The 27,928-nt window shown below is 47.1% G+C and overlaps 1 protein-coding gene and 1 long non-coding RNA gene across 2 annotated transcripts; one reads left to right on the forward strand and one right to left on the reverse strand.

The window, feature by feature from the left end:
* Positions 1–14,743, reverse strand: LOC144295993 (uncharacterized). Its single transcript, XR_013363133.1, has 3 exons — positions 14,345–14,743; positions 11,669–11,793; positions 1–185 (listed from the first exon to the last, which is right to left on the reverse strand). It is a non-coding gene; the product is annotated as an uncharacterized LOC144295993 (long non-coding RNA).
* Positions 10,869–27,776, forward strand: CLU (clusterin). The gene is made up of 9 exons (XM_077868747.1): positions 10,869–11,027; positions 14,618–14,749; positions 16,305–16,453; positions 19,078–19,248; positions 20,922–21,327; positions 22,428–22,526; positions 25,669–25,898; positions 26,837–27,012; positions 27,528–27,776. Exons 2-9 carry the CDS (start codon positions 14,653–14,655, stop codon positions 27,535–27,537), a joined length of 1,338 nt encoding a protein of 445 aa, XP_077724873.1. The 5' UTR covers positions 10,869–11,027; positions 14,618–14,652; the 3' UTR covers positions 27,538–27,776.
* Positions 27,777–27,928: the final 152 nt, after the last annotated feature.

Genomic DNA, 27,928 nt, shown 5'->3' on the forward strand with positions numbered 1-27,928 from the left:
AACAGTTTATTTCTCATTTATATCACAATCCATTGCAGGTCAAGTGACTCTCTTACAAATGTTGGCTGGAGGATCCAGGCTTCTTCCATCCTGCAATGCTGCCATCTTTGGTAAGTAGCCTCCAAGGTTGATGACGAAGAATGGAAAGAGAGATTGGAAGATTGTGGATTGGAGATTGTCATGGCCTAGAAGAGACACACTCACTATCAGCCGTGTTCTACCGGCCAGAAGTCAGTCACATGACCTCAATCAAAGACAAGGGAGTAGGGTAACCCCTTAGCTGGGTTACCGAGAGGAAAGGGGGAAACATAGATGCTGCTGAGACCTCCAGTGCATTAGCAAATCCTTCTCAGACCCAGACCTTGGCAGAGTTTCGCCCTGATTCTCTCAATAAGCTTTCTAATGCCATGGATTAAAACTTCGTGCAGTGTTACTGCCTTGTTAATGCTGCCTTGTTAATCACCCAAATAGTCATTCCTTGGAAGCAAAAGAATAAAATATTTTTGGGAGGCAGGTATGCTCACCACCATTCCACTAATGCTGCACAGGAGTACATTTTTGAAAGGACCCAGGGGGCCAGGCCATGGCATTTCGTAGCAGTGTTCCAGCAATGTTGGCCATAACAGAAAAATATAAATCCCATTTTCCTGTGGATTCCATTTAAAATAAGAAATGGAATTTCCTGGGGGGAAAAAAATCCATCGATATTCTCAGCTGAAGATGTTTGCCCAGAGAAGTGTTAAACTAGCCTCTGGCCCATTCTCCAAACAATGTGATATTTTCACAATTCTTAGTTTCCTATCTTTTATTGCTTTCCCTCAGAAATTCACCTAAGATTTCTCCCATGTCTATGGATTTTCCCCTCATTTCGCATTTATCAGTACCTGAATTTTTGAGAATGTCTATATATGGTGGTCAAGAGGTGCCCTGCAATACCACTCTTTACCAGTGGGCGATGCTATATAATATGAATTATTTAAGCCTGAGAAATTCTTAAAGGGGGCTTTGTGTTGTCAAATGAATCCTTTATCTTATGAACTCTGTAAGGGTGAAGTTCTAAGAAAAGCAGTTTATTTTTAGTTTTTAAAAGATTTTATTTTTAGGTAATCTCTATACCCAATGCAGGCCTTGAACTTATGACCCTGAGAACAAGAGTCACATGTTCTACCCACTGAGCCAGCCAGGAACCTCTAAAGCAGTTTAATGACAAAGGCACATCAGAGCTTGGACAAATCTTTCAGATTAATATAATAATGTATTAGCAAAGATAAATACTTAGATTTTTCATCTGAATCAATTATAAATTCAGGAAGAACATGGCTGACTTCATTTGGGAAAGGATATAGATGAAAAAAGAAGGAGCCTTGATGATGTGTAGGAAAGAGAAGCGTCGTTTAGCCAAACCATCCACTAGACAATGGCAAGGGATCCTTGTAGGAAATCCATAATTTGGATTATTGCAAAGAGGACTGGAAAAACCCCTGTATCCAGATAGAGAAGAATCATACATATTAAAATGGGAAGACCAGAGCTGGAGGGACATGAATGCTTTGGAGGAAGATCTTTTCCAAAGGATTTGGTACACAGCGATTTCTTTATAGCAGGCCTTCAGGAGACTGGGCTTTTAATGTGATAAGAAGGACCCTAATGGACAATCCTATCTATACTCCGGATGGAGAAGACCCGGTAGGCATGCTTATTTCTTTGTTTCTCATTCAAAGCTGGAAGAGCAAAATTCAGAACAACCTTGAGAGGTGTCTACAGTACACTTATAAGATGAAATTCAAGAGAAAAAAGATAAAATTCAAGAGAAATAAATCAAACCATACATTTAGATTCACCAACAGTTTCACTAATGAAGGACAAAGCCTTAGTAATTCAGAGAAAAAGATGTAGCTGATATTTGGCTATGCAGGGCTTTCATTCCTTCATCACACAAACACGTAGCCAGGAGCTGTGCTAGTGCTGGGGATATGTTCCCTAACCTTGTGGATATTACAGTTTTGATATGAATAAAAAATAGGGTAAGACTACTAAAAACAAAAAACACCTGGGGCCTTTGATCTCAATAGTTGAAGTTTGATTCAGGTAATTTAATAAGTATTTGTTAAGTACCTACTGTATGCTGGGCCATGTCTTAGAGAATGGGAGCTCAGAGCTGAATGGAGGTGGGGAAACATTTGAACTTTAATCTGATAAATTTCAGTCTAATATGCTTAGTTAAAGGTTTCTCCTACTTTTCCACTGCCACAATGACAGGGGTAGCAAAAATATCTTGGAAATCTTTCCTCTTATTCTGGAAAATGATGTTAAAGTTGCAGGCCATATCACCACGAAACAGCATTTGTTTTAATATAGAAGTAATTTTTTCTGGATTGGGGGTAGGTGTGGTGGCAGCCTGGAGGGGAAGGAAGGTGAGGAATGTGGCAGAGGACTGTTACATTAGTACTTTTTGTACCATTTGGTATTTTCAGATTATACACATATCTCCCTTTGATAAAAAGAAAACTTTATTTAGAAACAAAAACAATAGTTTAAATTACTTAAACTAGACATGTTATGCTGCCAAGTAGGAAGAAAGAATATAAAAATGTGAATTCTTCTCAAACCAATATGCACATTTAGTGCAATTATAATTATGATACCATTTTCTTTTCAAGCTAGACAAAATTAGAGTTCATACTGAAGAATTAATGTCCAAGGAGAGACAAGAAAATTTGTAAAGGAAGAGTGAGAGAGATTACTTCTTTAAAATTTTATTTATTTATTCATAGAGACAGAGAGAGAGAGGCAGAGACACAGGCAGAGGGAGAAGCAGGCTCTATGCAGGGAGCCTGATGTGGGACTCGATCCTGGATCTCCAGGATCATGCCCTGGACTGAAGGCAGCGCTAAACCCCCGAGCCACCCGGGCTGCCTGGGAGATTACTTTTTTAGATATTAATTATTGTTTTAAAGCTATGTAATGAAAGTGATATGTTTCACAGGAATAAAAAAATAAATCAGAGGAATAAACTAGAAAATCCTAAAACAGATCCAAATTTATGTGGGATACTTCATAGATGACAAACTGGTATTTCAACTCAGCATGAATACAGTAGTTTATTTGATAAATCATGCTGACATAATTGGCTGCACGTCTGGAAAAAAATGAAGTTCCATCCTTGCCTCACCTCCCTCCTACACACACACACACCCTCACCACATATACCATATATCATGCACACACACACATGCACACACACCCTCACCACATATACCATATATCATGCACACACACACATGCACACACACCCTCACCACATATACCATATATCATGCACACACACACATGCACACACACACACACACACAAGCTCTGCAAAATGGCAGTATGCAAAAAGCCAATGAGGTTTATCCAAGATGCAATTATTGCAAAATGAAACACACACACACACACACACACACACAAAACCTACTGTGCACACACCATAAACATATACACATCATGCCACACACACACACACACACACACACACACCTACAAACATACACACACACATTCCATTTGGATTCAATATCTAAATATGAAAGTTAACAGGAAGCCAAAAGAGGGATGCCTGGGTGGCTCAGGGATTGAGCACCTGCCTTCGGCTCAGGGCATGATCCTAGAGTCCCGGAATGGAGTCCCAGGATCGAGTCCCACATCGGGCTCCCTGCGTGGAGCCTGCTTCTCCCTCTGCCTGTGTCTCTGCCTCTCTCTCTCTCTCTCTCTCTCTCTGTGTGCCTCTCATGAATAAACAAATAAATTTTTTTTTAAAAAAAGGAAGCTAACAGAAAATTAGAAGAATATCTATATTTTAGTGAGACATTCTTAAGACAGGAGACTTAGAAACTATAAAGGGAAAAAACAAATTTCACTACATAAAAATTTTAAGAACCTCCATAATTAAAGATAACAGACACTTAATAATGTGGTAGAAACATTTGCAATGCACATAAAATCACTTTATTTATTTATTTATTATTATTTTTTTAATATTTTATTTATTTATGACAGATACAGAGAGAGAGAGAGAGGCAGAGACACAGGCAGAGGGAGAAGCAGGCTCCATGCACCGGGAGCCCGATGTGGGATTCGATCCCGGGTCTCCAGGAACATGCCCTGGGCCAAAGGCAGGCACCAAACCGCTGCGCCACCCAGGGATCCCACTTTATTTATTTAAAGTGCTCCTATAAATTGATAGGAAGAAAGGATCAGAGTCCAATAAAATAAGCAAACAATGTGAATTGTCAAGTCACAGAGGAGGAAACTTGATTTAAAAATGATAAGTTGAGAGGATCCCTGGGTGCCTTCAGCCCAGGGCGTGATCCTGGAGTCCCGGGATCAAGTCCCACATTGGGGTCCTTGCATGTGGAGCCTCCCTCTGCTTCTCTCTCTGTGTGTGTCTCTTGTGAATGAATAAATAAAATCTTTTTAAAATAAAATCTTTTTAAAAAATGATGAGTTGAGACGGCGCCTGGCTGGCTCAGTTGGTGGCATGTGTCACTCCTGGTCTCGGGATTGTGGCTTCAAGCCCCATGTTGGGTATAGAGATTACTTAAAAATAAAATCTTTTAAAAAAGTGATTAGTTGAAAACAATAAACAGGCAAAGGGATTAAGGTGGCAAAATGTCATTTTCACAAACTGGCAAAAATTCAAAAGGCCAGCAGCATTCAGTCTGATGATGACATGGGAATGGACAATCTCAGAGAGTGGGAGTTACCACTACCTTTTTGGGGAACCATCAGGCAGTCTATGTTAATGTGAAGGCTACAATTCCCCTTTATCCTACACCTTCCCTTTTATCCAGTAATTCTCAATTTGTGAGTCTACCTTATGCCAGGAAAGGCACCAACATATGAAGATACATGTGGAAAAAAGAAAAAGAAAAAGATACATGTGGAAGACTGTTTATGGTGGCATGGTTTATAATGACAGAAAAAAAATTGGAATAGGGGAATGAATGGCTGAATAAAATATGTATCTACGGAAAAGTATTGTTTATATCTCTCTATGTATGACCTGATGGGATAGCCATCATATCCATAATATTGTGGAAAAGAGTGAGCCATATGTATAATATGATTTTATATTTATTTTTTAAAAGAAAAAAAGATGAAATCCCTTATTAGTTTGTATATATAATATATATACAAACTAATATATATATTGTATAATATTTATACAAACTATATACAGATGTACATTCTAAATATAAATTTGTGGATAAATGGAAGCCCATTACTTTCCAAGCATGATATTTAGGAAGAAATCGGATAAAGATAGAAAGAGAGGAAGAAATGAAGGAAGGAAGGGAAGGAAGGAAAGGAAGGAAAATTGGTTACTCACTAAATATCAGCTTCTCTCCCTAAATTAGAGTGAAACTGCGGTCTGCTGCTCCTGTATCTTTGTGTGCTCTCAGCACCCCACAGCCTGACCCTGGGGTCAGTGTCAACTGATTTGAGAAGCACAGTGTATTATAACATGTTATAAAAGTAAGCAGAGAGTGCCTTGTGGGCATGGGGAGCTTTGTATTAAAGCTGTCCAAAGCTGGATCTTGTGTATGTTCCTAAAGCCACACCAGAGGAGCAGTGACAGAATGGAGCACCCTTGAGGTGGGGAGGAGCAGAGTGAGCTATCTGGCAACCTCAGTCTAGAGGAAGGGAGTAAAGGACCTGTATAAGGAAACAGGTCTGGGACGCCTGGGGGGGCTCAGTCCATTAAGCATCTGACTCTTGATTTTGGTTCAAGTCATGATCTCAGGGTTGTGAGATCAAGCCCCTAGTTGGGCTCCATACTCAGCAGAGAATCTGCTTGAGATTCTCTCTCTTTACCTCTGCCTCTCCCCCAACTTGTGCTCTCTCTAAATAAATAAATGAATAAAATCTTTAAAAAAAAGAAAGAGGGATATCTAAGTTGAGATAGAATCATTGTTTTCAAACGGTTGAAGGGCTGTCCTGCAGAAGAGGGATAACTTAACACATGGCACCTGAGAAATAAGACAGAGGATGGAGAAGTGATAAAGGGGCAGATTTCAGTTCCATATAAGCAAAATCTGCTACGTTTCTGTGACCCCTAGTTTTATCCTTTAGAAGATAGTGTAACCACACACATACTCTTCACAGTGACATAGGGACGCGGTGAGGTTGGACGGGTACAGTCGCCAGTCACTCATAGACTGGAAAACAGCCGTCCTCAGCTTTGGCCGTGCCTTGAAACTACCTAGGAAATCTGGGAAGTCCTGATGTTATCTCTGGCTGCACCCCAGCCTGCTCCAATCAGAACCTCAGGTGGTGGGACTCAGGCACCGGGCAGTTTTACAGCTCTCCAGGTGATTCCATTGTATGGTTCCACTGAAAACCGCTGATCTAAAGGAATAATCGAGTTGGAAAAAGTAGGTTTGACCGGAGACAGATCTAGGGGCCTATTAAAAGAAAATGCTCATTGGGGGCACCTGGGTGGCTCAGTCCCCGTTGAGGGGCTGGCTCTTGATTTTGGCTCAGGGCATGATCTCAGAGTCCTGGGATCAGCCCCATGTCAGGCTCCGGGCTCAGCAGGGAGTCTGCTCCAGCATTTTCTTTCTCTGTCTCTCTCCCTATTCCTCTGCTCCTCCCTCTCTCTCCCTCTCTCTCTCTCTTTCTGAAATAAATAATTTTTTAAAAATGCCCATTAATCGAAAGGAGAAAAAATGAGTGGGAAATATCAGAAAGGGAAACAGAACATGAAAGACTCCTAACTCTGGGAAACGGAAACGAACTAGGGGTGGTGGAAGGGGAGGTGGGCAGGGGGTGGGGGTGACTGGGTGACGGGCACTGAGGTGGGCACTTGATGGGCTGAGCGTTGGGTGTTGTTCTATATGTTGGCAAATTGAACACCAATAAAAAATAAATTTATAAAAAAATAAATAAAATGCCGATATCAATGAATTGGAGCTAAATGTTAGAGTTGACCAACTCTGGAGTAAAATCTAGACGATGTAGTCACTCAATAGAAAGTATAGCAGTGAAGATAAATTTAAGTAATATTAGTCTACTTAGAGGTCCATGCTGAGCAACTCGGAGGAGGCTAGCTTTGTATCTTTTCCCAAAAGGTTATTCCCCAGATGGGAGGATAGGGAAATGCAACTGATTGGGTGAAACTTTCTGTATGTTAGGGAGGCCCTGGAAAAGCATTCAGGACACCCCAATGTTCATAGCAGCTATGTCCACAAGAGCGAAACTGTGGAAGGAGCCACGATGTCTGACAGATGAGTGTATAAAGAAGATATGGTATAGGGATGCCTGGGTGGCTCAGTGGTTGAGCGTCTGCCTTTGGCTCAAGGTGTGATCCCGGAAGTCCTGGGATCGAGTCCCACATTGGGCTCCCTACATGGAGCCTGCTTCTCCCTCTGCCTGCATCTCTGCCTCTTTCTCTTTCTCTCTCTCTCTGTCTCTCGTGAATAAATAAATAAAATATTTTTAAAAAAGAAGATATGGTATATATATACAATGGAATATTGTATATATATACCATATATATCAGCTATCTGGGTTGGTTTTCCTGTACGGTTCCAATGGAATATTACTCAGCCACCAGAAAGGATGAATACCTATCATTTACTTTGATGTGGATGGAACTGGAAGGTATTATGCTGAGTAAAATAAGTCAGTTGGAGAAAGACAATCATCATATGGTTTCACTCATATGTGGAATATAAGAAATAGTGAAAGGGACCATAAGGGAAAGGAGGGAAGCTGAGTGGGGAAAAATTAGAAAGGGAGACAAACCATGAGAGACTCCGAACTCTGGGAAACAAAGGGTTGCAGAAGGGGAGCTGGGTGGGGGGTTGGGATAAATGGGTGACCAGCACTAAGGAGGGCATGTGATGAGATGAGCCCTGGGTGTTATACTACCTGTTGGCAAATTTAATTTAAATAAAAAAAAATATTTAAAAAAAAGCAAGCTGGGCACTGAGTTTACTGTATATTTTATTATGCATGATTTTTTTCATAGGTCTGTAATTGATGGAATATACCCATTTGACAATTAGGGCCTGGAGAGGTATTATTAATAACAGGTCACAAGGTACCTACTGCTCTTGTCTATTTCTGGCTTGTTCCAGCTATGTCGGCCGTGGTTAAGCTGTCATGCTGGTGGCACTGAGCTGGACAGTGTGGCAGTGATGAGAATGCATAACAAAGATACTGCCTAGCAGGGGTGAGAGATGGTGGGGCAAAGCATAGAGTGATAAATCAGATAAATCGATAAACATAAAGCTCTTTAGTTTTCCCTTCCCCCCTCCCTGATTGTCCCATGCTCCAGGAAAAAAAAAGCAAGCCACAAATCCTACACTGATTGCACAAGTCCAAGATGGGAGCAAAAAATGATTAAATGGCAGCATCTGCCAAAAAGATGATGACTTCTATATGAATCAGCCAAGTGACTCAGCAGCTGAACGAAAGCTCGTCTAGAGTGTTGGAGCTAGGGAAAAAGTGGTCAGCCTTCCCTGATATTGGCAGGTCCGCAGCTGGGCTCAGAGCGTCAAGAAGGGCAAGGTCCAGAAGGCCAAAGGACTGGGGAGGAATCCGCAAACATGGACAGGACAGGCAGCCACGAGCCAGGAGATCACTGGGAGAAGCAACTAGCTGCCTTCAGCTATCTGAAGGACTACGAGTGGGGAGATGGGTTGGTTTTCCTGTACGGTTCCAAAGGACAGAACTCAGCTTGGGGCTGGCCCCTGTGGGGCCAGACTCTGCCTTAACAGAAGAACCTAATGCTATGGACAGCTTTTCTCAACAACTGTTGCCATACAGGTAGTAAGCTCCCAGTCATTGGTGGCATTCAAACAGAGAGGCAGGATGATAGCCTGGGGGAACGTTGCTGGTGGTGGTGGAGAGTCAACACTGAAGTATGTTGTGAGAGCTTTCAAAATTTGCACTCTTTCCCTTAAAGTTTAATCTTCTGGGCCTTGTTTGCTTAGTAACTGGAGTGATCAAAGTTATCATTCCCCCGGGGGACCACAGTCCTGGCTGTGAATCATGTTATTTTCTTCCAAATCGCTTCTTCCTCTCCTCCCTTCCCCTACTTCAGCTGACTAAGGCAGATCTCCTTGCCTGTCCTCCAAAGTCTGATTTTTACAAATATAATTATCACAGATTTATGCCTCCTGTGCCGGATGCCGGGGGGAGCCACAGAACAGAAAAGTTACAAGGAGTGTGCTCCAAAACAGCTTCTGTGACCTCAGTCATTGATATGCTAAGGAGGAGGCAGTTTCCATAGAGAATGTAGCTGTTACTGATAATTTGACTTTTTTTTTTTAAAGAAAAATAAAATGAGGCCTCAGGAGAGAAATATTGTTCCACATTTTCACTGGATTTTTTTTTTTTTTTTTCCTTCTGGGCTGATTTTCTCAACACTTGGCATCATCTCAGGTTAGATTGAATGGGATCTTAGAGCTGACACCTTCCAAATTCTTCATTGTCTGGATGGAAGAAACTGAGGCCCCAAGGGCAAAGTGATTGTCCAAGGTCACCTAGCACCTTAGGGCAGAGCTAAGACTGTAGTCAGAAATCCAAGCACCCCCACTTCTTCTCAGGCCTAGAAAGCTCCATCCATGCTCCCTCCGGAAAAGGGGCAACCAGGGACTGAAGTTCAAGCTGTATCTCTGAAGTTGGGGGCAGAAAAACTCAGCCCCTGACCATACAGCTCTCCTCTAAAGCCTTCCATCTCATGTGGTTTTCAGAGTCGGCCACCCAAACCAGGATGCCTATACCCACCCTGCCTCCCCGCCTCCATCCATCAGCATGAGAGCCACCTCAGGCAGCTTGACTTTTCACCTGCTGTGCAAATGTCCTGGGGGTCCCGAGTGGGTGGCTCTGTCTCTTTTCCAAGAAGTGGCGATACCTCAGGGGCGTTGGGGTTGGTGTCCTCCCTGCCAGGGAGTGGCACAAAGACTCCCATCTCTGCATCACACCAAAGCCCTCTACTAAAGGGAGCCTCGAAGTAAGCTCCTCCTGTCAGTGGAGGGAACTGAGGCAGACCCAGCTGAGTGAGCCCCCTTGCAAACAGGACCCGCACATAATTTGCAAGGCAGGGTGCAAGACGAAAATTCGGGACCCCTTGTTCAGTAACTATGAGGAACTGCAGTGAGAGCCCTCAAGCCAAGTGTGGGAGTGTGGGGTTCCACACTATGAAGCCCACCCCTCTTGTCTGGACCCCAAGTGGATGGAGGCAATAATTGCTTACAGTTCGGGAATCAAGGAGCCAGGGGGACGTTCTGGTTCCCCAAATGTATACTCTGTTCACCCCCCCCCCCAAAACACATTCCTGTCTCCTCCTGGCCGGCAGATGTACCAAAAGACCATGGGTTCCCGTTTGGTTGGAGAAGTCGGTATTTCTTTCTTCCTGTGTGTTCCTCTCCAGCACAACCCCCCCCCCCCATTCCACCCTGATTTCTGATGCTCTCCCACTTCAGTGGAACAACAGGGGCTCACTTCAATGTTTGAGAACTCTTGAGATTTTGGTCTGGGCACCGGCCGGGAGCGCAGGGGACCCCTGGAACCCCGTGCAGGGGTCGCCGAGCTGCGCACGTTCACTGGAGCTCCCCCCTCCTGGGGGCCGCGCCCCTCCAGCTCTGAGCCCCCGGGGGTGGGGATTGGTGCCCCGCAGGACCCCGCAGGACCCCGCAGGACCCCGGGATCTGTCTCCCCGGCCTTTCTCGCTGCAGACGCCCTGCTTCCCCTACACCCCGCGCCCCGCACCGGGCCCTACGCGCGCCCCCTCCGGGCGCTGCCCCGGAGCGCCATCCCCTCCCCCGCCCCCCTGCAGCCTCCGCGTCCCCTCCGGCGCCCGCTTCCAGAAAGCTCCCGGTGAATTCCACAGCATTCTTTGGGCGTGAGTCATGCAGGTTTGCAGCCAGCCCCAAAGGGGGTGTCGACCAGGCCGAGCGCTATAAATGAGCGCGCCTCGCGGTGCTCACCACGCGGCGTCGCCAGGAGCTGCGCACGGTCGCCGGCGCCGCTGACCGGTGAGCTGTCCCCACCTCTCCTGCCGGGCGCCGAGCCGCCGCGGGACCCCTGGGAGGGCGGGGATGGCACCCTGGAGAGGACAGGAAGGTCGCTGGTGCTCCCCGGGCAGCCGGAGCCGGAGCCGGAGCCGCGCCGCGGCTGGAGCGGGGAGCCGGGAAGGGAGGGGAGCCCGAGCCCCATCCCCAGGCCGCCCAGCTGGAGGCAGAACGGCTGCGGGTGGCGCCCAGGCTGCGACTCCGGAGCTCCTGTGCCCACCAGCTCCAGCCACAGTTCTGTGGGCCGAATAGAGCAGGTGTAATGACCCTCCTTTTGCAAGGATGGGGAACCGCTCCTGGCAGAACTAACGCTGCCGCCGAGGCTCGGACCAGCCGCTGGGGGAGCCGCTCTGCGCTCGGGCCTTCCTGGGGGGCATCCTCCCTGGTCAGGTACTGATCCCCGCCCGGGGCTGTCAGCTTGCCTGCTCGAGTCATCGTGGCTGCCCCTGGATTCTGTAGTTCTCTCCATAGTGTCTTTATAAGTACGCTCTGATTTAAGTACATGTTGCAACCACCTAGATCGCCCTCTTTCTGCTTCCTAAATGCACCAAGATCCATCAGAGAAAAGTCACAACCGCCATCAGATCTCAGACGTCTGGTCCTACCGTCTCATTTTATAGATGATAATCTGAGGCCTGGACAGGTTTAGGATCCTCTCCTAAGATAAACAGCATGTAGGTGTCGGAATCGGGGCTGGAACTGAAGGCTTGGTGTTCCAGAATTTCTGGATCTAATAATAAAAGAAGAAGAAGCAGCAGCAGTTGCTTATTATTGTTTTTAAAGAAAGGTTAGGAATTTAGGAATAAGTACTGATACAAAGAAAGGATGCCTGCTGGAGTGTTCATTATAATAGTGGGAGATGATGTGCACAATTTAAATGCCCAATCTTGTGGGATGGCAAAATAGAGTACACCAGAAAATGCACTATTCTACAGCCACAAAAGTGTGCTTTTAAAAACGATTTGAAGACAGTGAGTGTAAGGGATCTGATCGCATACCAGTGCATCCAAAACAGAAGGACATCTACCACGGTGCTAGTATTTGCCTCTGGCTGGTATGAATTACAGGTGCCCCGTTTTTCTTTTCAGTTTAGTTTCTACATTTGGGGAGGTAGCAGGACAGGAGCTTGGGCCTTGGGCTTTGAAAACCATGCAGCACACTGGCTGTGTGACTACTTCTCCTTCGCCTAGGTCCCTGTGTCCTTCCCATGGCTCTCTCTGCTGTGGGTTAAACCTCCCTGGGGGAAAGAGGCTGCCTGGTGGTGGTGGGGACCCGAGGGCCTCGGCAGGGCTTGTCCAATCGTAAGATTTGGCAGCCGGGTGCCCAGGCCCGAGCTGAGAGGGGAGGAGGGTCAGCACACTCGGAGGGCAGTTCTGGTGCTGTCCTTGGACGAGCGGTATCAGTATCACATTCTGAATCAGACTCAGCATTAAAACAAGACACTGTCCCTCCCCAAGGGGAGTACTGGAAAGGAGCTGATCATTGCACTAGGCAAAGCCACACTGAGGGAACAGAGTTACCTGTTTCAGTTCCTCTGTCCCTTTCCAAACATGCCACCTCCTCCAACTTCCCTGATAGATTGTGCCAATGCCCATAATTGGTCCTAGGTCAGATTTCGAAAGAGTCGGGATTTACTATGATTATGTAAGACCCCTGTGTTTACAGAACACGTTCACATCTCTGAGGACCGTGTTAGGGACATTTTACAGATGAAGACAGTGAGGCTCAGGTTTAAGTGACATGGTGTCAGGGAAAGAGCACCGGACTGGAGGTTGGGAAGGCTGGGTTACCAGCAGACTGCAGACCTTGGGGAGCCCCATCCTGTCTCTGGGTTTGGCTTCCCCTCTCAGGTGGAGGGATTGGGATTTTTCTCGGCTGGGACCCAGTGGCTCCCCATGGAGCCCAGGCTCCTGGTGGGAGACTATACTGGCTGCTGGGTTTCTGGACTGCTCAGGCCGTGCTCTTGCCTTCAGCTCCTGTCTTCTGTCCAAACCCATTTCAGAGGCCCTTGTATGAATTTCTGAGACGTATCCAGGGGCCTGGCCTCTTCCCGAGAGGTGTTCTTGCTGGCTTTCTCTCTCTGGCGTGCCAAAAGCTCTGCTTCTCTTTGAGGCATTTCAGGCCCCAGTGAGCCTCCAGGGCAGAGCCCATGACCCGGGGCCTTCTGGCTAGCCTGAAACAGCCCCTCAGCTCAGCCACCCACCCTGTCTTTGGGGAAGGCAATGACCCACTCTCTTCTCCCACGCTGCTCCTTTGCTCTGTTGGCTGGTTTGGGAACCACCACTTGGCTGCTCTACTAATTACTTTCCGGGAGAGGCTTCTTTTATTCGTGTGCTACCAGCCGTCTATACGGGCCTGCCTGCCTGCCTGCCGAGCTGAGGGCAGGTTTTAGATGCTCACAATTTCAGGAAGGGAGGCCCCCACCTCCCTGTTCTCTTAGGGGAAACCAGGGTGTTCAGATAAGCAGTGGGGCGGGGAGGCCAGAAGATGGGCTGCTGGAGACAGGAGTTCTGTTTTATGCAACAACTTCAGCTTCTGGGAAAGTCCATTGTGTAAGATTGGGCTGTCCTGGGCACCCAGCAGTCAGCTGAAGGGTGGCAGGGGCACCTTGGCAGGGCACCCTACTGTGGGCTTAAAGGGAACAGCCATGCGAAAGGGACCTGGCAGCAGAGGCACACATCCATCCAGAGGGAACTTCTCCTGGGGAGGCGGGGGACCCACTTTGTCACCCCCTCTCTACGCTCTGAAGACAATTGCCCCCTGCTCTGCCGCATTTATATACTCAAAGTCTATGCAGGGAAGAGATCTCGGGTCTTGTGCCAGGGATGCCACATGGCATTTATTTTCTTTGCTGACCCAAAGGATTGGCTGTCACTGCCTCAGAAAGGCAGTTTTGGGTGGTGTTGAGGCTTGGTGGAGAAAAAGGGGTGACCGATTGGTGACGCCTGCGGTGGGCAGGATCCATGAGGCACACAGCCCAGGCGGTCTGCCTGAGTCCCGGAGCTGTCCCCACATTAGGGCTGGGGAAGGGGAGGGCCGGAAGAGTCATCTGAGAGGGGTTTTGAGGGTTTATTTGATATGAGCAGGTATCAGATAGATGTCCTTTCTAGATGCAGAAAGCACATGCTCAGACTTAGCTGTTCTGGGGGAGGAGGAGGGGGAGGAGGAGGAGGAGGACTGACGAAGAGGACGAGGAAGACGAGGAGGAGGAGGAGGAGGAGGAGGAGGAGGAGGAGGAGGAGAAGGAGAAGGGGGGCTGGACCTGAGCCCAGGGCTCTGACCAGAGTTCTCATTTCTTCTGTATTAGGCTGCTTCTCCTGTGGTTCCTCTCTGTACCTCCCTGCCGCCACTTTCTTTTGAAGGTGTCCAATGGCAAGTCTGGTCTTTTCTCCCAGTTTCCCTGGGGACAAAAACACGATAATGCCAGCTGAGGGGCCGGCTGAGGGCAGGGCCTCCGCAGGGCTCCGGGGAAGCTGCTGTAGGCTGCAGGCCCGGCCGGAAACCAGCAGGCCATCTAGCTGTTACCATGACAGTCTCCTGTTCTCTACAAACAGAGGCCTGCTGGGATTCCAGAATTGGAGAAGGAGGCATGATGAAGACTCTCCTGCTGCTGGTGGGGCTGCTGCTGACCTGGGACAATGGACGGGTTCTGGGAGACCAGGCTGTCTCAGACACCGAGCTCCAGGGTAAGTAGACCAGGTGTCCCCTCCTAGCACCCTTCCTCTTTGTCAGGGCTCAAAGTGGTAGAGGCCTTTTAATCCCATGCACCACAGCTGCTTTGCTCAGGCTGTCCTCTCTCTCAGAGCCTCCTCCCCCCAGCTACCTGGTCTAGATTCTTTGTGGTCAGGTGGGCTCCTAGGCATTTTTTTAGGTGTATCCCCAGCACTTTCTGGGGGCTGTATTATCCCTTTTGACTGTTCCCTCACCACTCTGCTGTCCTGGGGCCTACACCTCCTCCATGAAGCCTGGCTCCTTTGAGCTTTTGTGAGCTCCCATTTTTGAGTCTCCATAGCACCTACTATATGTTTCTTTTACCTTTCCACCTGGAAAACCAATGCTCCATATCCAGGAAAGAGGAGACATCCTCCTGCAGAGCCCAGCTTGGCCTTTCCTGAAACCGATCCTCCCTCCGCCCTTCTCCCTCCTCCCCACTCTTGCCCTACAAGCTGACTGGTTCTCTGGGGTCATAGTTAAAAACCCAAACTTTGAGATCAAACTTGGGTATGTGTCTGGCTCTGTGACTCCTGTATTAACCTGGGGGCAAGTATCCGACCTCACTGCATCGGTGCAGTGAGGATGATGTCAGTGCAGAGAGGATTACACAAAAGGCATGTGACGGTCAGCTCAGTGCTTGCCTCAGGATAACCACCAGAAAAGCCTTAGCTGTTACTTCTTCAGTACTTTAGTCACATTGTCTCATTGCATTTGCCACACAATGTTGTGTCTTGATCACAGTCTCCCTGTGGAATGGTGCCATTAATTCATCTTTGTGTCCCCTATCACTCGGAACCGTGGAATAAGGAAGTTCAGATGCTTGGTTAAACTGCTTTCCAAAAACGCTTCTATCCAAAATAATATTTTACATTTTGATATTTAAACAGTTATGTTTCCAGGGTTTTACAAAAACATTTTACTAAATTCAAGTAACATATAGTGTATGATTAGTTTCAGGGGTAGAATTTAGTGATTCATCAGTTGCACTTAACACCAAGTGCTCATCACAACACATGCCCTCCTTAATGCCCATCCCCTAGTTACCCCCTCCCCTCCCCCACTTACCCACCAACGACCCTCAGTTTGTTTCCTAGAGTTAAGAGTCTCTTATGAATTGTCTCCCTCTCTGTTTTCGTCTTATTTTATTTTTCCTTCCCTTCCCCTATGTTCATCTGTTTTGTTTCTCAGGATTTTTTTTTTTTTTTTTTTCCCATGAAAACTTTCTTCTGCAGCTGGGCAGGCTTGTTCTCTAGAGGCACAGGGGCATAGTGGCCTAGTGCTGCTTGCCATCCCGCCTCGCCTCCAGGGCATGCCTGCTCCAGTGGTTTGTGTTCCTGAACAGCTGGTGTAGTTGGTACTTGCGCCCTGTGATGAGAACCTATGTCAGGGAAAAGCTGGGGCCAGGAGGTGCTCCCTGCCTTGACAGTCCCTAGACTGAACTGACCTTCCCGACCATTCCAGCTGGTTCTAAGGTTATATCCATCTCTTTCTCTCTCCTCACTCTACCTCCCTGGCCTTCTGTTGCAGAAATGTCCACCGAAGGTAGTAAGTACATTAATAAGGAAATAAAAAATGCTCTCAAGGGGGTGAAACAGATAAAGACCCTAATAGAACAGACAAACGAAGAGCGCAAATCACTGCTCAGCAACCTGGAGGAAGCCAAGAAGAAGAAAGAGGTAAGGAAGAGCCAGCTGACCGCACCTCCCCCTTTCCCTCCCATCCCCCTCGCCACTGGAGTTCCCCTGCTGGAGGGGAGTGGTCACAGCTCCTCTGGTGCCCTGCTGGGTTGCCACGGTGACCCTCAGCCTTTTCAGGCTAGTGTCAGCTGATGCTGGGGCTGTAGTTAAGAAAGAAGGAAGGGAAAGAAGGAAGGTTTCTTTGCTTTTGAAAGCTTCAAGGGGTCAGATCTTGGATCTGGTTTCTTACCAGCCTGGCCCAGAGCCTGATGATGACCAGATTCATTTCAATAGATTTTTCTAAACCCTGACTATGCAAGCTCCAACGTAGGCTTTGGATAGGGTCTGTCCCAGGTCAGGAGGAGGATGGCTCCCTCCCTTTGGGAACCTTATCTAGTAGGGGCAATATCTTTGGGGTTAAAGCAGGTATACACTGTAGTACCCCATGGCTTTCTAGAGTTCTGACTACTTCATAAAGAGACACTTAACTCTGATGGTAAAAATAGTGGATCTAGCCTGGGCTTAATAAGTCAACAAAACTAAAACATCATAATGGAATAAACAACTTATTTTAAAAATCAGTAGTCTCCTGAAGGGTATTCTAAAAACCTATTCCCGTTGCCTCCATAACCCCTGATGAAGGAGATGCTAAGACAGGGTGACCTGCCACCTTCATGACCCATAATGCATAGTAAAGCATTTTAAAGGCTCTGAGAAGTTCTGCAATAAAGACATTCACGGAACTTCATTTAACCCTGTGTTTTCCAAACCGAGTTGATCTGGGAATCCTTTTTTCTCCCCATGATAGCTTTAACACAATTCCCTGGAAGCCACTTAATGAAATGCTGGCCTGGATGCGGCTCTTTCTTTTGACACTTAATGCCTTTCCTTGGCATCAATGTGTTTCCTCACTATTCTATGAGAACCCTCCAGATGCTCATAGAGAAGTGTCCGGCACTTCTTGTTCTTGATTTTTTGTGCTTGTCATCAGAGTTTGGTACTCTACAACCAGGTCCTGTGATAAAGGGCATTAAGTTTAGGAAAAGACTCCATGACTAGAAGGAATAGGTGAACAGGAAAGAAGAGAAAGGAAGGAAGTGGGTGGTACAGTTGATGCTTGTGAATTGGCATGGTAGGAGGTGTGGTGGCCTTCCCAGCAGGAGCAGGGAACCAGGAGAGCCTGCGCACCTGGATCTGCAGAGGGATCTCAGATAACTCAAACTCTTCCTGGTCAGCTCTTCTCAACACAGCTTTGTTTGGGGTGTGGATGCCCTACTTAATGCTTGTTGAAGGGTTAATATGCTCATCTGTCGAGATTTCAATACAGAAAAGTGGAAGAGAAGTTTTCCATAACCCTTTTACATATGGACAATTTACTGTTAACATTTGATTTGTTTATTACTCCTTTTTCCCCTCCTCCATACTCTTCTGATAGCCACTGTATTCAAAATTGCAAATTGGTAACATGAAAAATGCTTGTTATATTATTTAAAACTTAACTATGAACACCCTAGCAAAGCTATACTTCTGGCCTCTGTGTGGACCACAATTTGCTCGACGTGCTTTCTAGTTTTAAGCATACAGGTTGATTCCAGTATTTTTTTTCCATCATAAATGAATCTGTAACAAATATTTTTCATGAATATGGATTTCCTCTTTATGGCAGGAATTCTTTGGGATGGACTCTTACAGAGTTATTAGGCCAAATGACATGGATGTGCCAGAGCATTTTGGTAGTTGTGACTTTGATTTTGAGAGCTTGCTAATTTCCATTGCATGCCAGGGACTGGGGCTGCAATAGATGAGTAAGATTCAGAGCACCTCCGGAAGCTTTGGAAGACAACGTTTATTTTTATTTTCAATTTTTTTTTCAGATTTTATTTATTTATTCATGAGAGATACAGAGAGAGAGAGAGAGAGAGGCAGAGACACAGGCAGAGGGAGAAACAGGCTCGATGCAGGAAGCCTGATGTGGGACTCAATCCTTGGACTCCAGGATCACACCCTGGGCTGAAGGCAGACACTAAACCACTGAGCCACCCAGGGATCCCTGGAAGACAACATTTAAACACCAGAAATTGAGAATAGAAATACAGTGTAAGTGAGAGGTAAATCCTGGAGTCAAGACTCAGGGCAGCATTAGAGAAAGGGAATTCTAGTGGCTGGGGAAGATGGAAAGAAGAGCCAGTTCTTGGAAGTTGAGAAGATGTGAGTTTTTTTTAAAGATTTTAATTATTTATTCATGAGAGACACACAGAGAGAGAGAGAGAGAGGCAGAGACATAGACAGAGGGAGAAGCAGGCTCCATGCAGGAATCCTGATGCAGAACTCTATCCCAGAACTCTGGGATCACGTCCTGAGCCAAAGGCAAATGCGCAACCACTGAGCAACCCAGGCATCCCAAGCCACCCAGGCGTCCCAAGAAGATGTTTAAAGCTGCGTGGGGAGGGAATTCCAGGTGAGAGAGGGAATGCAGGAGTCAGAGGAGGAGACAAGCACGCCATGTGGCTGGACATAGGAAGGTCCGCCCTAGGGGCTGGAGGGCCCGGCATCACGGTGCCTGCTTGGAGAGGGTGAAGCCTTTGGTTTCTGTATGGCTAACCTGGCCTTATGTCCTCCTGTAGGATGCACTAAATGATACCAAGGATTCTGAAACGAAGCTGAAGGCGTCCCAGGGGGTGTGCAATGACACCATGATGGCCCTCTGGGAGGAGTGCAAGCCCTGCCTGAAACAGACCTGCATGAAGTTCTACGCACGTGTCTGCAGAAGTGGCTCGGGGCTAGTTGGCCACCAGGTGAAGGGACACGCTGCTGGGTACAGCTAGGCTCTGAGTGGGGGAGGAGAGAACTGAGTGAAATATGCTTCTGCGCCCAATTCCAACGTGTGGGGGTGTTCCTCACACCAGGCAATTCTTCCCCCAGCTGGGTGCCTACAAATCAGCTCAAATCTGACACTGTCTACCTGGAGACAGCATCAGATCTCAAGGGCTAAGGCCTCAGACCCACAAGACTGTCCTCCCTACCCTCCAGCTTCAGGCACCAGTCACAGGTCTGGGTTGTTACCTGTGCTTCTGTCCAACTGGCTATAGATCGGAGGTTCCCATAGCTCTCTCCTTGGGTTCAATTAATTTGCTAGAGCAGCTCACAACTCAGAGACACTTTTGACTTATTAGGTTATTGGTTTATTATTAAAGGATATAACTCAGAAAAGCCAGATGGAGGCAATGCATAGCTCAAGGTATGGAGAAGGGGTGGGGACCTTCCATGCCCTCTGAGAGGGCGCCACGCTCCTGGATCTTCACATGATCAGCAAACCACAGCTTGTCAAGCCCATCCTTTTGGGTTTTTATGGAGTCTTCCCCACATAGGCATGATTGATAAAATCACTGCTGATGGATTCGAATTCCAGCTCCTCTCCCATCCCCAGAAGTCAGGAGATGGAATTAAAAACTCCATCATTCTAATCTTGTTTGGTTCCTCCAGCTACCAGTCCCCATCCTGGGTGCTTTGCAAAAGCCACCTCATTAACATAACAAAAGACCGTTATTGCTCTCATCTCAGGAAATTCTAAGGGTTTTAGGAACCAGACCAGTGCCAAATATACACTTTCATTTTATTTTTTTAAGATTTTACTTTTTATTCATGAGAGACACAGAGAGAGAGAGGCAGAGACCTAGGTAGAGGGAGAAGCAGGCTCCCTATAGGGAGCCCAACGCAGGACTTGATCTCAGGACCTGGGATCAAGCCCTGAGCCGAAGGTACATGCTCAATAGCTGAGCCACCTGGGGGTCCCAAATATATACTTCTTATTTTAAATCACAGTATCATGGCTTCAGGCCATGCCAGATGGAATTGATTCACATGCCAGATGCAATTGGTCAGCTCTGGCTGCATTTGGGCCTGGAGTGCCACGACGTCAGTTGGCAATGTTGGCTACAAGTGTGCAAATGTAAAGTCATTAAAAGCACCTGTGCCATCTGCTGGATGATTCTTACCCAGATATTATTAGCTGGATAACATAACAAATGACTTCATAGTATGGCAAATCCCTGGGTCCCCACTTAGGCAGAAAGAATTAAGCATTTTAGCACGTTAATATTGATCCCATCCTCTCCTGCCAGCCTCGCCTGGTCTGAACTCATGAAGGCCTATCAGTTGGCCCCTGGCTGACTCGAGGTGTGGGGATCCTTCGTGGCCAAAGAGGAGACTAGTCTCAGGTGACAGGAGTTTCTGCATCTCTTGGCCTCAGACATCCTCCCAGGCTCTTCCCTGTTGCGTGGATAGAATGGAAGGCCATTGGGGGGCTAGGGAGCCGGTCCTAGCAGAACCTTTGGTCATGTGCTATGTGACCGAGGAGACTGAGGGGCCGCAAAGGGCCAGGACTGGCCCTTTTCCACGAGCAGGAAGTGCAGGAGGCAGCTGGGACCTAGGCGAGCTTCTCCTAACTTCCCCATTCTGCCTGTGACAGCTCGAGGAGTTCCTGAACCAGAGTTCTCCCTTCTACTTCTGGATGAATGGCGATCGTATCGACTCCCTGCTGGAGAACGACCGGCAGCAGACCCACGCCCTGGACGTCATGCAGGACAGCTTCAACCGGGCATCCAGCATCATGGATGAGCTTTTCCAGGACAGATTCTTCACCCGGGAGCCCCAGGATACTTACCACTACTCACCCTTCAGCTTATTCCAGAGGAGGCCTTTCTTCAATCCCAAATTTCGCATCGCCCGGAACATAATACCTTTCCCTAGATTCCAGCCCTTAAACTTCCATGACATGTTTCAGCCCTTCTTTGACATGATACACCAGGCTCAACAGGCCATGGATGTCAACCTGCATAGAATTCCTTACCACTTCCCAATTGAATTCCCAGAAGGTTAGAAAGCTGTCTCGTTTTTCCTAAGATGGGATGGGAACTAGCAGGTTATTGAGAAGCCTGTTAGATTCTAAGAACTATGCTAAGGGCTTGGCGTGTTTCATCTCAGTTTACGCCAGCAGTCCCATGAAGGTGGTATTGTCTCCCTTTAAGGAGAAAAATATGACAGAGAGATGATGAAACATGTCTGACCTGGTAAAGGCGGACCCAGTCAGAATTAGCCCTGCCGGACTGGGAATCTGTGTTCTTTCAAGTTTACCATGCCCCTTCCAGCAACTGGTAGGCAGGGCATTGATTACTCCTTTCTAGAGAACCAGACCCTTTGTCTTGGCAACTCAGGTGACTTTATGGGGATGCCATGCATATAGTGGTGACAAATTATATAATCAATCCATGTTACAGTTTAGAAAGCTGTTCTTGGCTATGACCTTGGGGCCTGGCAGAGAATGGGCATGCATGAATATTTTTTGAATGAATCAGGTCTAATACAGACATGAAAAGTTAATACTTTTAGAGGTAATTTCCTTCGTTGAATTAATAGACATGGTTTGCTGACACTGTCTCCTAAATACTACAATTTGACTGGCACCAAGTTTGGCTTGGAATTGTTTGGAAGATACAGGAGGACATTGAATGGAACAGCATCTACTGTGTATCTATAATTGAGGGGGAGCCTTGTGTTACAAGGAGGCTCTAAGGAGGATCCCATTCCTGCCTTCAAGGGGCTTGCTGATTGGCTAGGGGGAGAGAGATGAGCCAGATAGAATACAGAGCACACAGGGTTTTAATGTCAAAGAGAAGTGCATATAGCTATGGCAGTGTGGAGGTAGGAAGGTCTCATCGGATGGAGATGGTGGGAGGTGAGGCCATACCCAGCTGAGGGATCCCCTGGAACCACCTCCTCGTCCCTCTGCAGGGAGCCCTGATCAGCGAGGCCTGAGTCTGCAGGTAGACAGCTCATTTCCAACCTGCTCTGCCCACAGAAGCATTTCAAAGGGGCAGACGGTAGTGTGGAAGGGATCAGAGGGGTGGCCCATCATTATGTTGCTCTGTGTGGTGCCTCAGCATAACTGACTCCCTCTTCCCTGGTGTGTCTCCAGAAGATAACCGCACCGTGTGCAAGGAGATCCGTCACAACTCCACAGGGTGCCTGAAAATGAAGGACCAGTGTGAAAAGTGCCAGGAGATCTTGTCAGTGGGTGAGTTGGGGAGCTTTGGGTCCCTGGTATATCACTGGGGCTCTCCTTAGAGGATCAGACACATGGGACTTGAAATTCCAGCTGCGCTGCCTTCTAGCTGTGGTACTGGGGGAGGTCCTTGGCTCTGCTCCATGTGGGCCCCCATCTGTAGACAAGGGTTAAGATGTATGGGTGTCCCAGAAATTGGGGAGATACCTTTTTTTTGATTTTCCTAGCTATTCTCTTCCCAAGAGCTGAACCTGGTAGGCCTCCTCATTTCTTCCTGTAGATGATGGAATCTTAGATAATATGCAATCTGTTAACAAACACCATGACACTGAGCACTGTTCGCACCATTGTTAAACACTTGGCAAACATTTACTCATTTCCTCAGAATGACCCTGAGTTGGGTACGGTTCCAGTGCCTATCTTACAGAGGTGAAAAAGCTCGTAGTCACAGGAAGGTTGGGTAACTTCCCTAGATTATAGGACGCCTTGGAGAGCTAGGTGTTGGGGATGTGTTCTGGGGTCACTGGTAGTGGTACCTTGGCGTCCCAGCAAAATACCCTTTGGTTGGTCGGTCCCAAAAGCAAAGAAAATAGGGTTGACCATTGAACAACGAGGCGGTAACAAGCCATCCATAAACATGTATTTCATATGTAACTTGTATTATATACTGTATTCTTAAAATAAACTAGAGAAAAAAAAATCATCAAGAAAATCATAAAGAAGAGAAAACTATGTTTACAGTACTGCCCTGTGAAGAACCCGCGTCTAAGTGGACACAGTTCAAACTGTGTTGTTCGAGGGTCACCTGTACTTCCCTTCAGCTGTTCCCCCCTCAGCTTTATCAGATCTGTTCCTTGGCTCATTTCTTCCTACTTTGAGTAGCAGCTGTCAAAGCCTCTGCAATGGCTCCTGGCACACAATAGTCTCTGTTCCAAAAGAGTTAATTATTTTCCCTTGGACATAGCAGATCAATCTCGTGGCTTCGCTCTTACTCAATACGCTTGGGTTTGCCAGGGCAAGCCTTCAGAGTCTAGTTAAATATTCCTAGCCTCACGCCTATAATTTTCAAAGCCACTGCAAATAAATACAAGTGCTGTGAGGGGCCGATGGATGAGTGTAGATGAGTCCTCAACCAAACCTCTTGGGTTTTCCTCCATCAAATATCGTAGAGTAGCACAGATCACACAGCTTCTCACCACAAGAAAATCATGTGTAGGGCCAGAAGATTAGAGGCACAGATGCCCAGGCTCAAATTGGCACTCCCAGCGCTGATCTTAATGGTCCTGGATCACAGCTTTCCTACACTGCCTTCTCTTCTACGCTGACCAAGAGTTACTGTCTCTTATTTAAGATGCGAGCAGCCAAATGAGCACGCACCGCATGAACGCTCTAGACCAGGGTTTCTCAGCCTCGGCACTATTAACATTTTGGACCAGATTGCCTTCTTCTTCTTTTTTAAGATTTTATTTATTTGAGAGAGAGAGAGAGAGAGAGCATGAGCGAGGGGAGGGTCAGAGAGAGAGACAGACTGCCCGCTGAGCAGGGAGCCCGATGTGGGGCTTGATCCCAGGACCCCGGGATCATGACCTGAGCTGAAGGCTGACAAGCCACTCAGGGACCCCCAGACTGGATCACTTTCTGTCATGAGGGGCTGTCCTGTATGCTGTGGAATGTTTAGCAGCACCCTTGGGTTCTACCCTCTACGCACCAGTTGCCTCCCCTCCCCACCAGTTGTGACAACCAAAACTATTTTCAGACCTTGCCAAATATCCCCCTGTTGGGGGCAGGGGGCAGCAGAGCCCCTGGTTGCGATCCACTGCTCTAGACTGCGTCTCGGTTCTCAATGACTTTTCTCATTTTTAAATTTTTCCCTGGTGGAAGAGTTAAGGTTATTCACTATGTTATCTTTTTTAACCTGGCTTTTATCTTTTGCCCCAGCTAACATTTTAAAAATTCTAACACAAATGATTAAATTTACTAGGACGACTTATGGTAACCCTTTATAGGAAATGTAACATGCAAAGATATTTTTTCCCCTGGCTTGCTAGGGTCTCATGTACCATCCTCGGGACATTTTTGAAAAAATTAGGGAATGAAAATCAATAGCTTTTAAAGAGAAAGTGAGTAGTTAACCAGCTCTGATCAATCTGACAACCTTCAGTGGGCATCCCAGGACCAAAAGCAGTCACCTGTGTCTTCTCTATGCTCCTGGTGAGCTTGTTGATCTGCCATGGTGGGACCCCTAAGGCTGCTGTGCTTTGTGCCCCAAGGATCCTGGCCGGCTCTTGAACTCACGGACGGTTGGCACTAGATTTCTAGCTCTTGCAGATATGCTCAAAACAGGCGTGGAGAATTTTCCAGAGCCACAGATGGAGAGAGGAAGAGCCTACTCTGTAGGGGTTAAGTTCCTGGGTTCAAGTCTCAATTTCATCCCTGGTAATATTTAAGGTCAAAGAGATGTGATTTTTGAAGATAGTGGATTTCTAAAGCACTCGCATAGGTGCCCCACAAATGGCAGCTGTGAGTGACGCTCCCTCTCTCTGGAGATGATCTGTCCAGGGACTAGGGCAGCAAGAGTAGCTCCAGGTCTGAGCACATAGACTGCGATCAATGCTTCTCCAAAGTGTGGTCAAGCCCTTTGTCACCAGTCCCCAAGGAGAGAAGGCTCTTGCGCCCAAAGGTAAATCACTGGTGTCACCAAGGACACTGTTTAGTTCAGGTGACACTGTTTTCCAGATCAAGACTTTGTTGATGAAAGAAGCTGCGTATTGATTTACACTCTGGGGCAAGCTCCGTATTTTGTTACAGTCTGACAGCCCGTGGCCTGTGGTTGGGTCTTCAGAGTAGCTCTGCTGTAGGTCCTGGCCCCAGGAACTGATTTCCATTCATGTTTTTTTTTTTTTTTTAAAGATGCTATTTATTTATTCATGAGAGACACAGAGAGAAACAGGGACATAGGCCGAGGGAGAAGCAGGCTCCCTGCAGGGAGCTGGATGCGGGACTCGATCCCAGGACCCCAGGATCACACCCTGAGCCAAAGGCAGACGCTTCATCACTGAGCCACCCAGGCGCCCCTCCTTTCATGTTTTGATCCCTTGCTAGCCTGCCCTTCACACGTCTGCCTTTTTTTTTTCTTTTCCCCATCTCTGGGCAGATTGTTCTTCCAACAACCCTGCGCAGGTCCAGCTGCGACAGGAACTTAGTAATTCCCTCCAGATTGCGGAGAAGTTCACCAAGCTCTACGACGAGCTGCTGCAGTCCTACCAGGAGAAGATGTTCAACACGTCCTCCCTGCTGAAGCAGCTGAACGAGCAGTTTAGCTGGGTGTCCCAACTGGCTAACCTCACTCAAAGTGAAGACCCATTCTATCTCCAGGTCACGACGGTGAGTCACATGCTGACCACACTCTGAAGCTCAGGGCCCCTGGGTGTGGTCTGGAGGGGATGTGACCCTCCCTTGGGAGAAGAATGGGATGAAGCTGTTAAAGGGGGCAGTTATACTTTGGATTGAGCATTTGTCATATGGCGGGAAACCTAAAAACTTTTAAGTACGTTGTTGCAGGGAAAAGCCTCATCTCCCAGTGAGATGAATGTCGTGCCCCTATTAGTAGTATTTAGAAAGGGTGGAGGAGCAAAGGGAGAGGAAGAAAGAGAATCTTAAGCAGGCTCTGTATCTAGTACGGAACCTGACGTGGGGCTTGATCTCATGACCTGAGCCGAAATCAAGAGTCGGATGTTTACCGACTGAGCCACCTGGTGCTCCCATCAAAACCCCATTTTATGGTTGAAGAAAGTGAGAGATTCAACAGCTTGCCCAAGACTTGATAACGGATAGGTGATGCGCCTGGGTGTTGGAACCTGTCCGCCTAGTTGAAAAGCCTGTGCTCTTTCCACGAAGCTGCCTTGCTGCTCTACGCCAGGTAGCATGGCTCATGAATTGGTGCGTTATTATTTACCAGTGATAGGAAGCTTCTCTCTAGTGCTGGGAACCTTTTCTTGTTTTTCTTTTCCGGATTCCTTTTCTGCCACTACCCCAGCAGGTGGCTTCTCAAAGAACATGTAGGGGCTTAGAAACCACTTTTCCTCTGTGGAACTCCCCATGGGCTGGTCATCTGCATATAGTGTTTACACCTACAACCAAATGTCTCTGAATTAGGGCATTTCTGTTCATTGAATCGGAAAGATCTCAAACTTAGTAAAAAGCTTGTCCAGACTGAAGCCTGGCTTTTTTGTTTGTTTGTTTGTTTTTTGTTTTTTTTTTTTTTCAAAATGAGTCCATGTTGACCAATATTTCAGTCCTTCTCTTATCTTTTTTCCTCCTAGGTGGGTTCTCAGACTTCTGACTCCAATGTTCCCGTGGGCTTCACTAAGGTGGTTGTGAAGCTCTTTGATTCTGACCCCATCACGGTGATGATCCCAGAAGCAGTCTCCAGGAACAATCCTAAATTTATGGAGACTGTGGCAGAGAAGGCTCTTCAGGAGTATCGCCAAAAGCACCGGTGAGTATGCAGGCCTTACCTGTGGTCCTTCCAGGCTCAGCAGGTGTCCAGGAGCCAGAAGAAATGCAGCATATCCAGCCTGGGAATGATTGTTCCCATAGCCAGAGCCAGGCAGGAAGCCAGAAAAATCACTGGAAATTTTATTTCTCCTTTGGAGAATGTTTTCTTTCTTTCTTTCTTTCTTTCTTTCTTTCTTTCTTTCTTTCTTCTTTCTTTCTTTCTTTCTTTCTTCTTTCTTTCTTCTTTCTTAAGATTTTATTTATTTATTCATGAGAGACACAGAGAGAGAGGCAGAGACATAGGCAGAAGGAGAAGCAGGCTCCCTGTGGGGAGTCCGATGTGGGATTCAATCCCAGGACCCCGGGATCACTACCTGAGCCTAAGGCAGATGCTCAACCACTGAGCCACCCAGGCACCCTTGTTCTTTCTTTCTTTATAAGCATTTGAGTATTGGTTGCTGCCCCTCTGTGCATGTCCAGCCCTCACCTTCTCTTCTCCTCTGTTTTTGTTTTCAGAGAGGAATGAGATGTGAACATTGCTTCTCCAAATATGGGAGGGCTGAGTTCCTTTGACCCCAAGATGAGTGCTAGGCCCCTAGAGAGAGCTCTGCATGTCACCAAGTGACCAGGCCTTGCCTCGAGGCGCTCCTGTCTCCTAACCCAGCTTTCCTTCCTCTGGACTCCGCACTGTAACGCCTACGTTTGCTGATCATGGGAAGAACTCCTGTGTGCCACTAACTCAATAAAACCGCCAAGGAATCTGAATGTGCTGGGGTGTCGTCCTTTTATGCTGGGCTTTTCTATCTCCCACACACCTTCATCTTGACATGGGAAAAAAAAAAAGTAGAAAAGAAAAGCACTAGCTAAGATGGTATAAGGAATATCATATAATTGAGAATAAAAGGAGTGACAAAGTT

This window comes from Canis aureus, chromosome 24 (genome assembly GCF_053574225.1).
Source record: "Canis aureus isolate CA01 chromosome 24, VMU_Caureus_v.1.0, whole genome shotgun sequence".
Taxonomy (NCBI): Eukaryota; Metazoa; Chordata; class Mammalia; order Carnivora; family Canidae; genus Canis; species Canis aureus.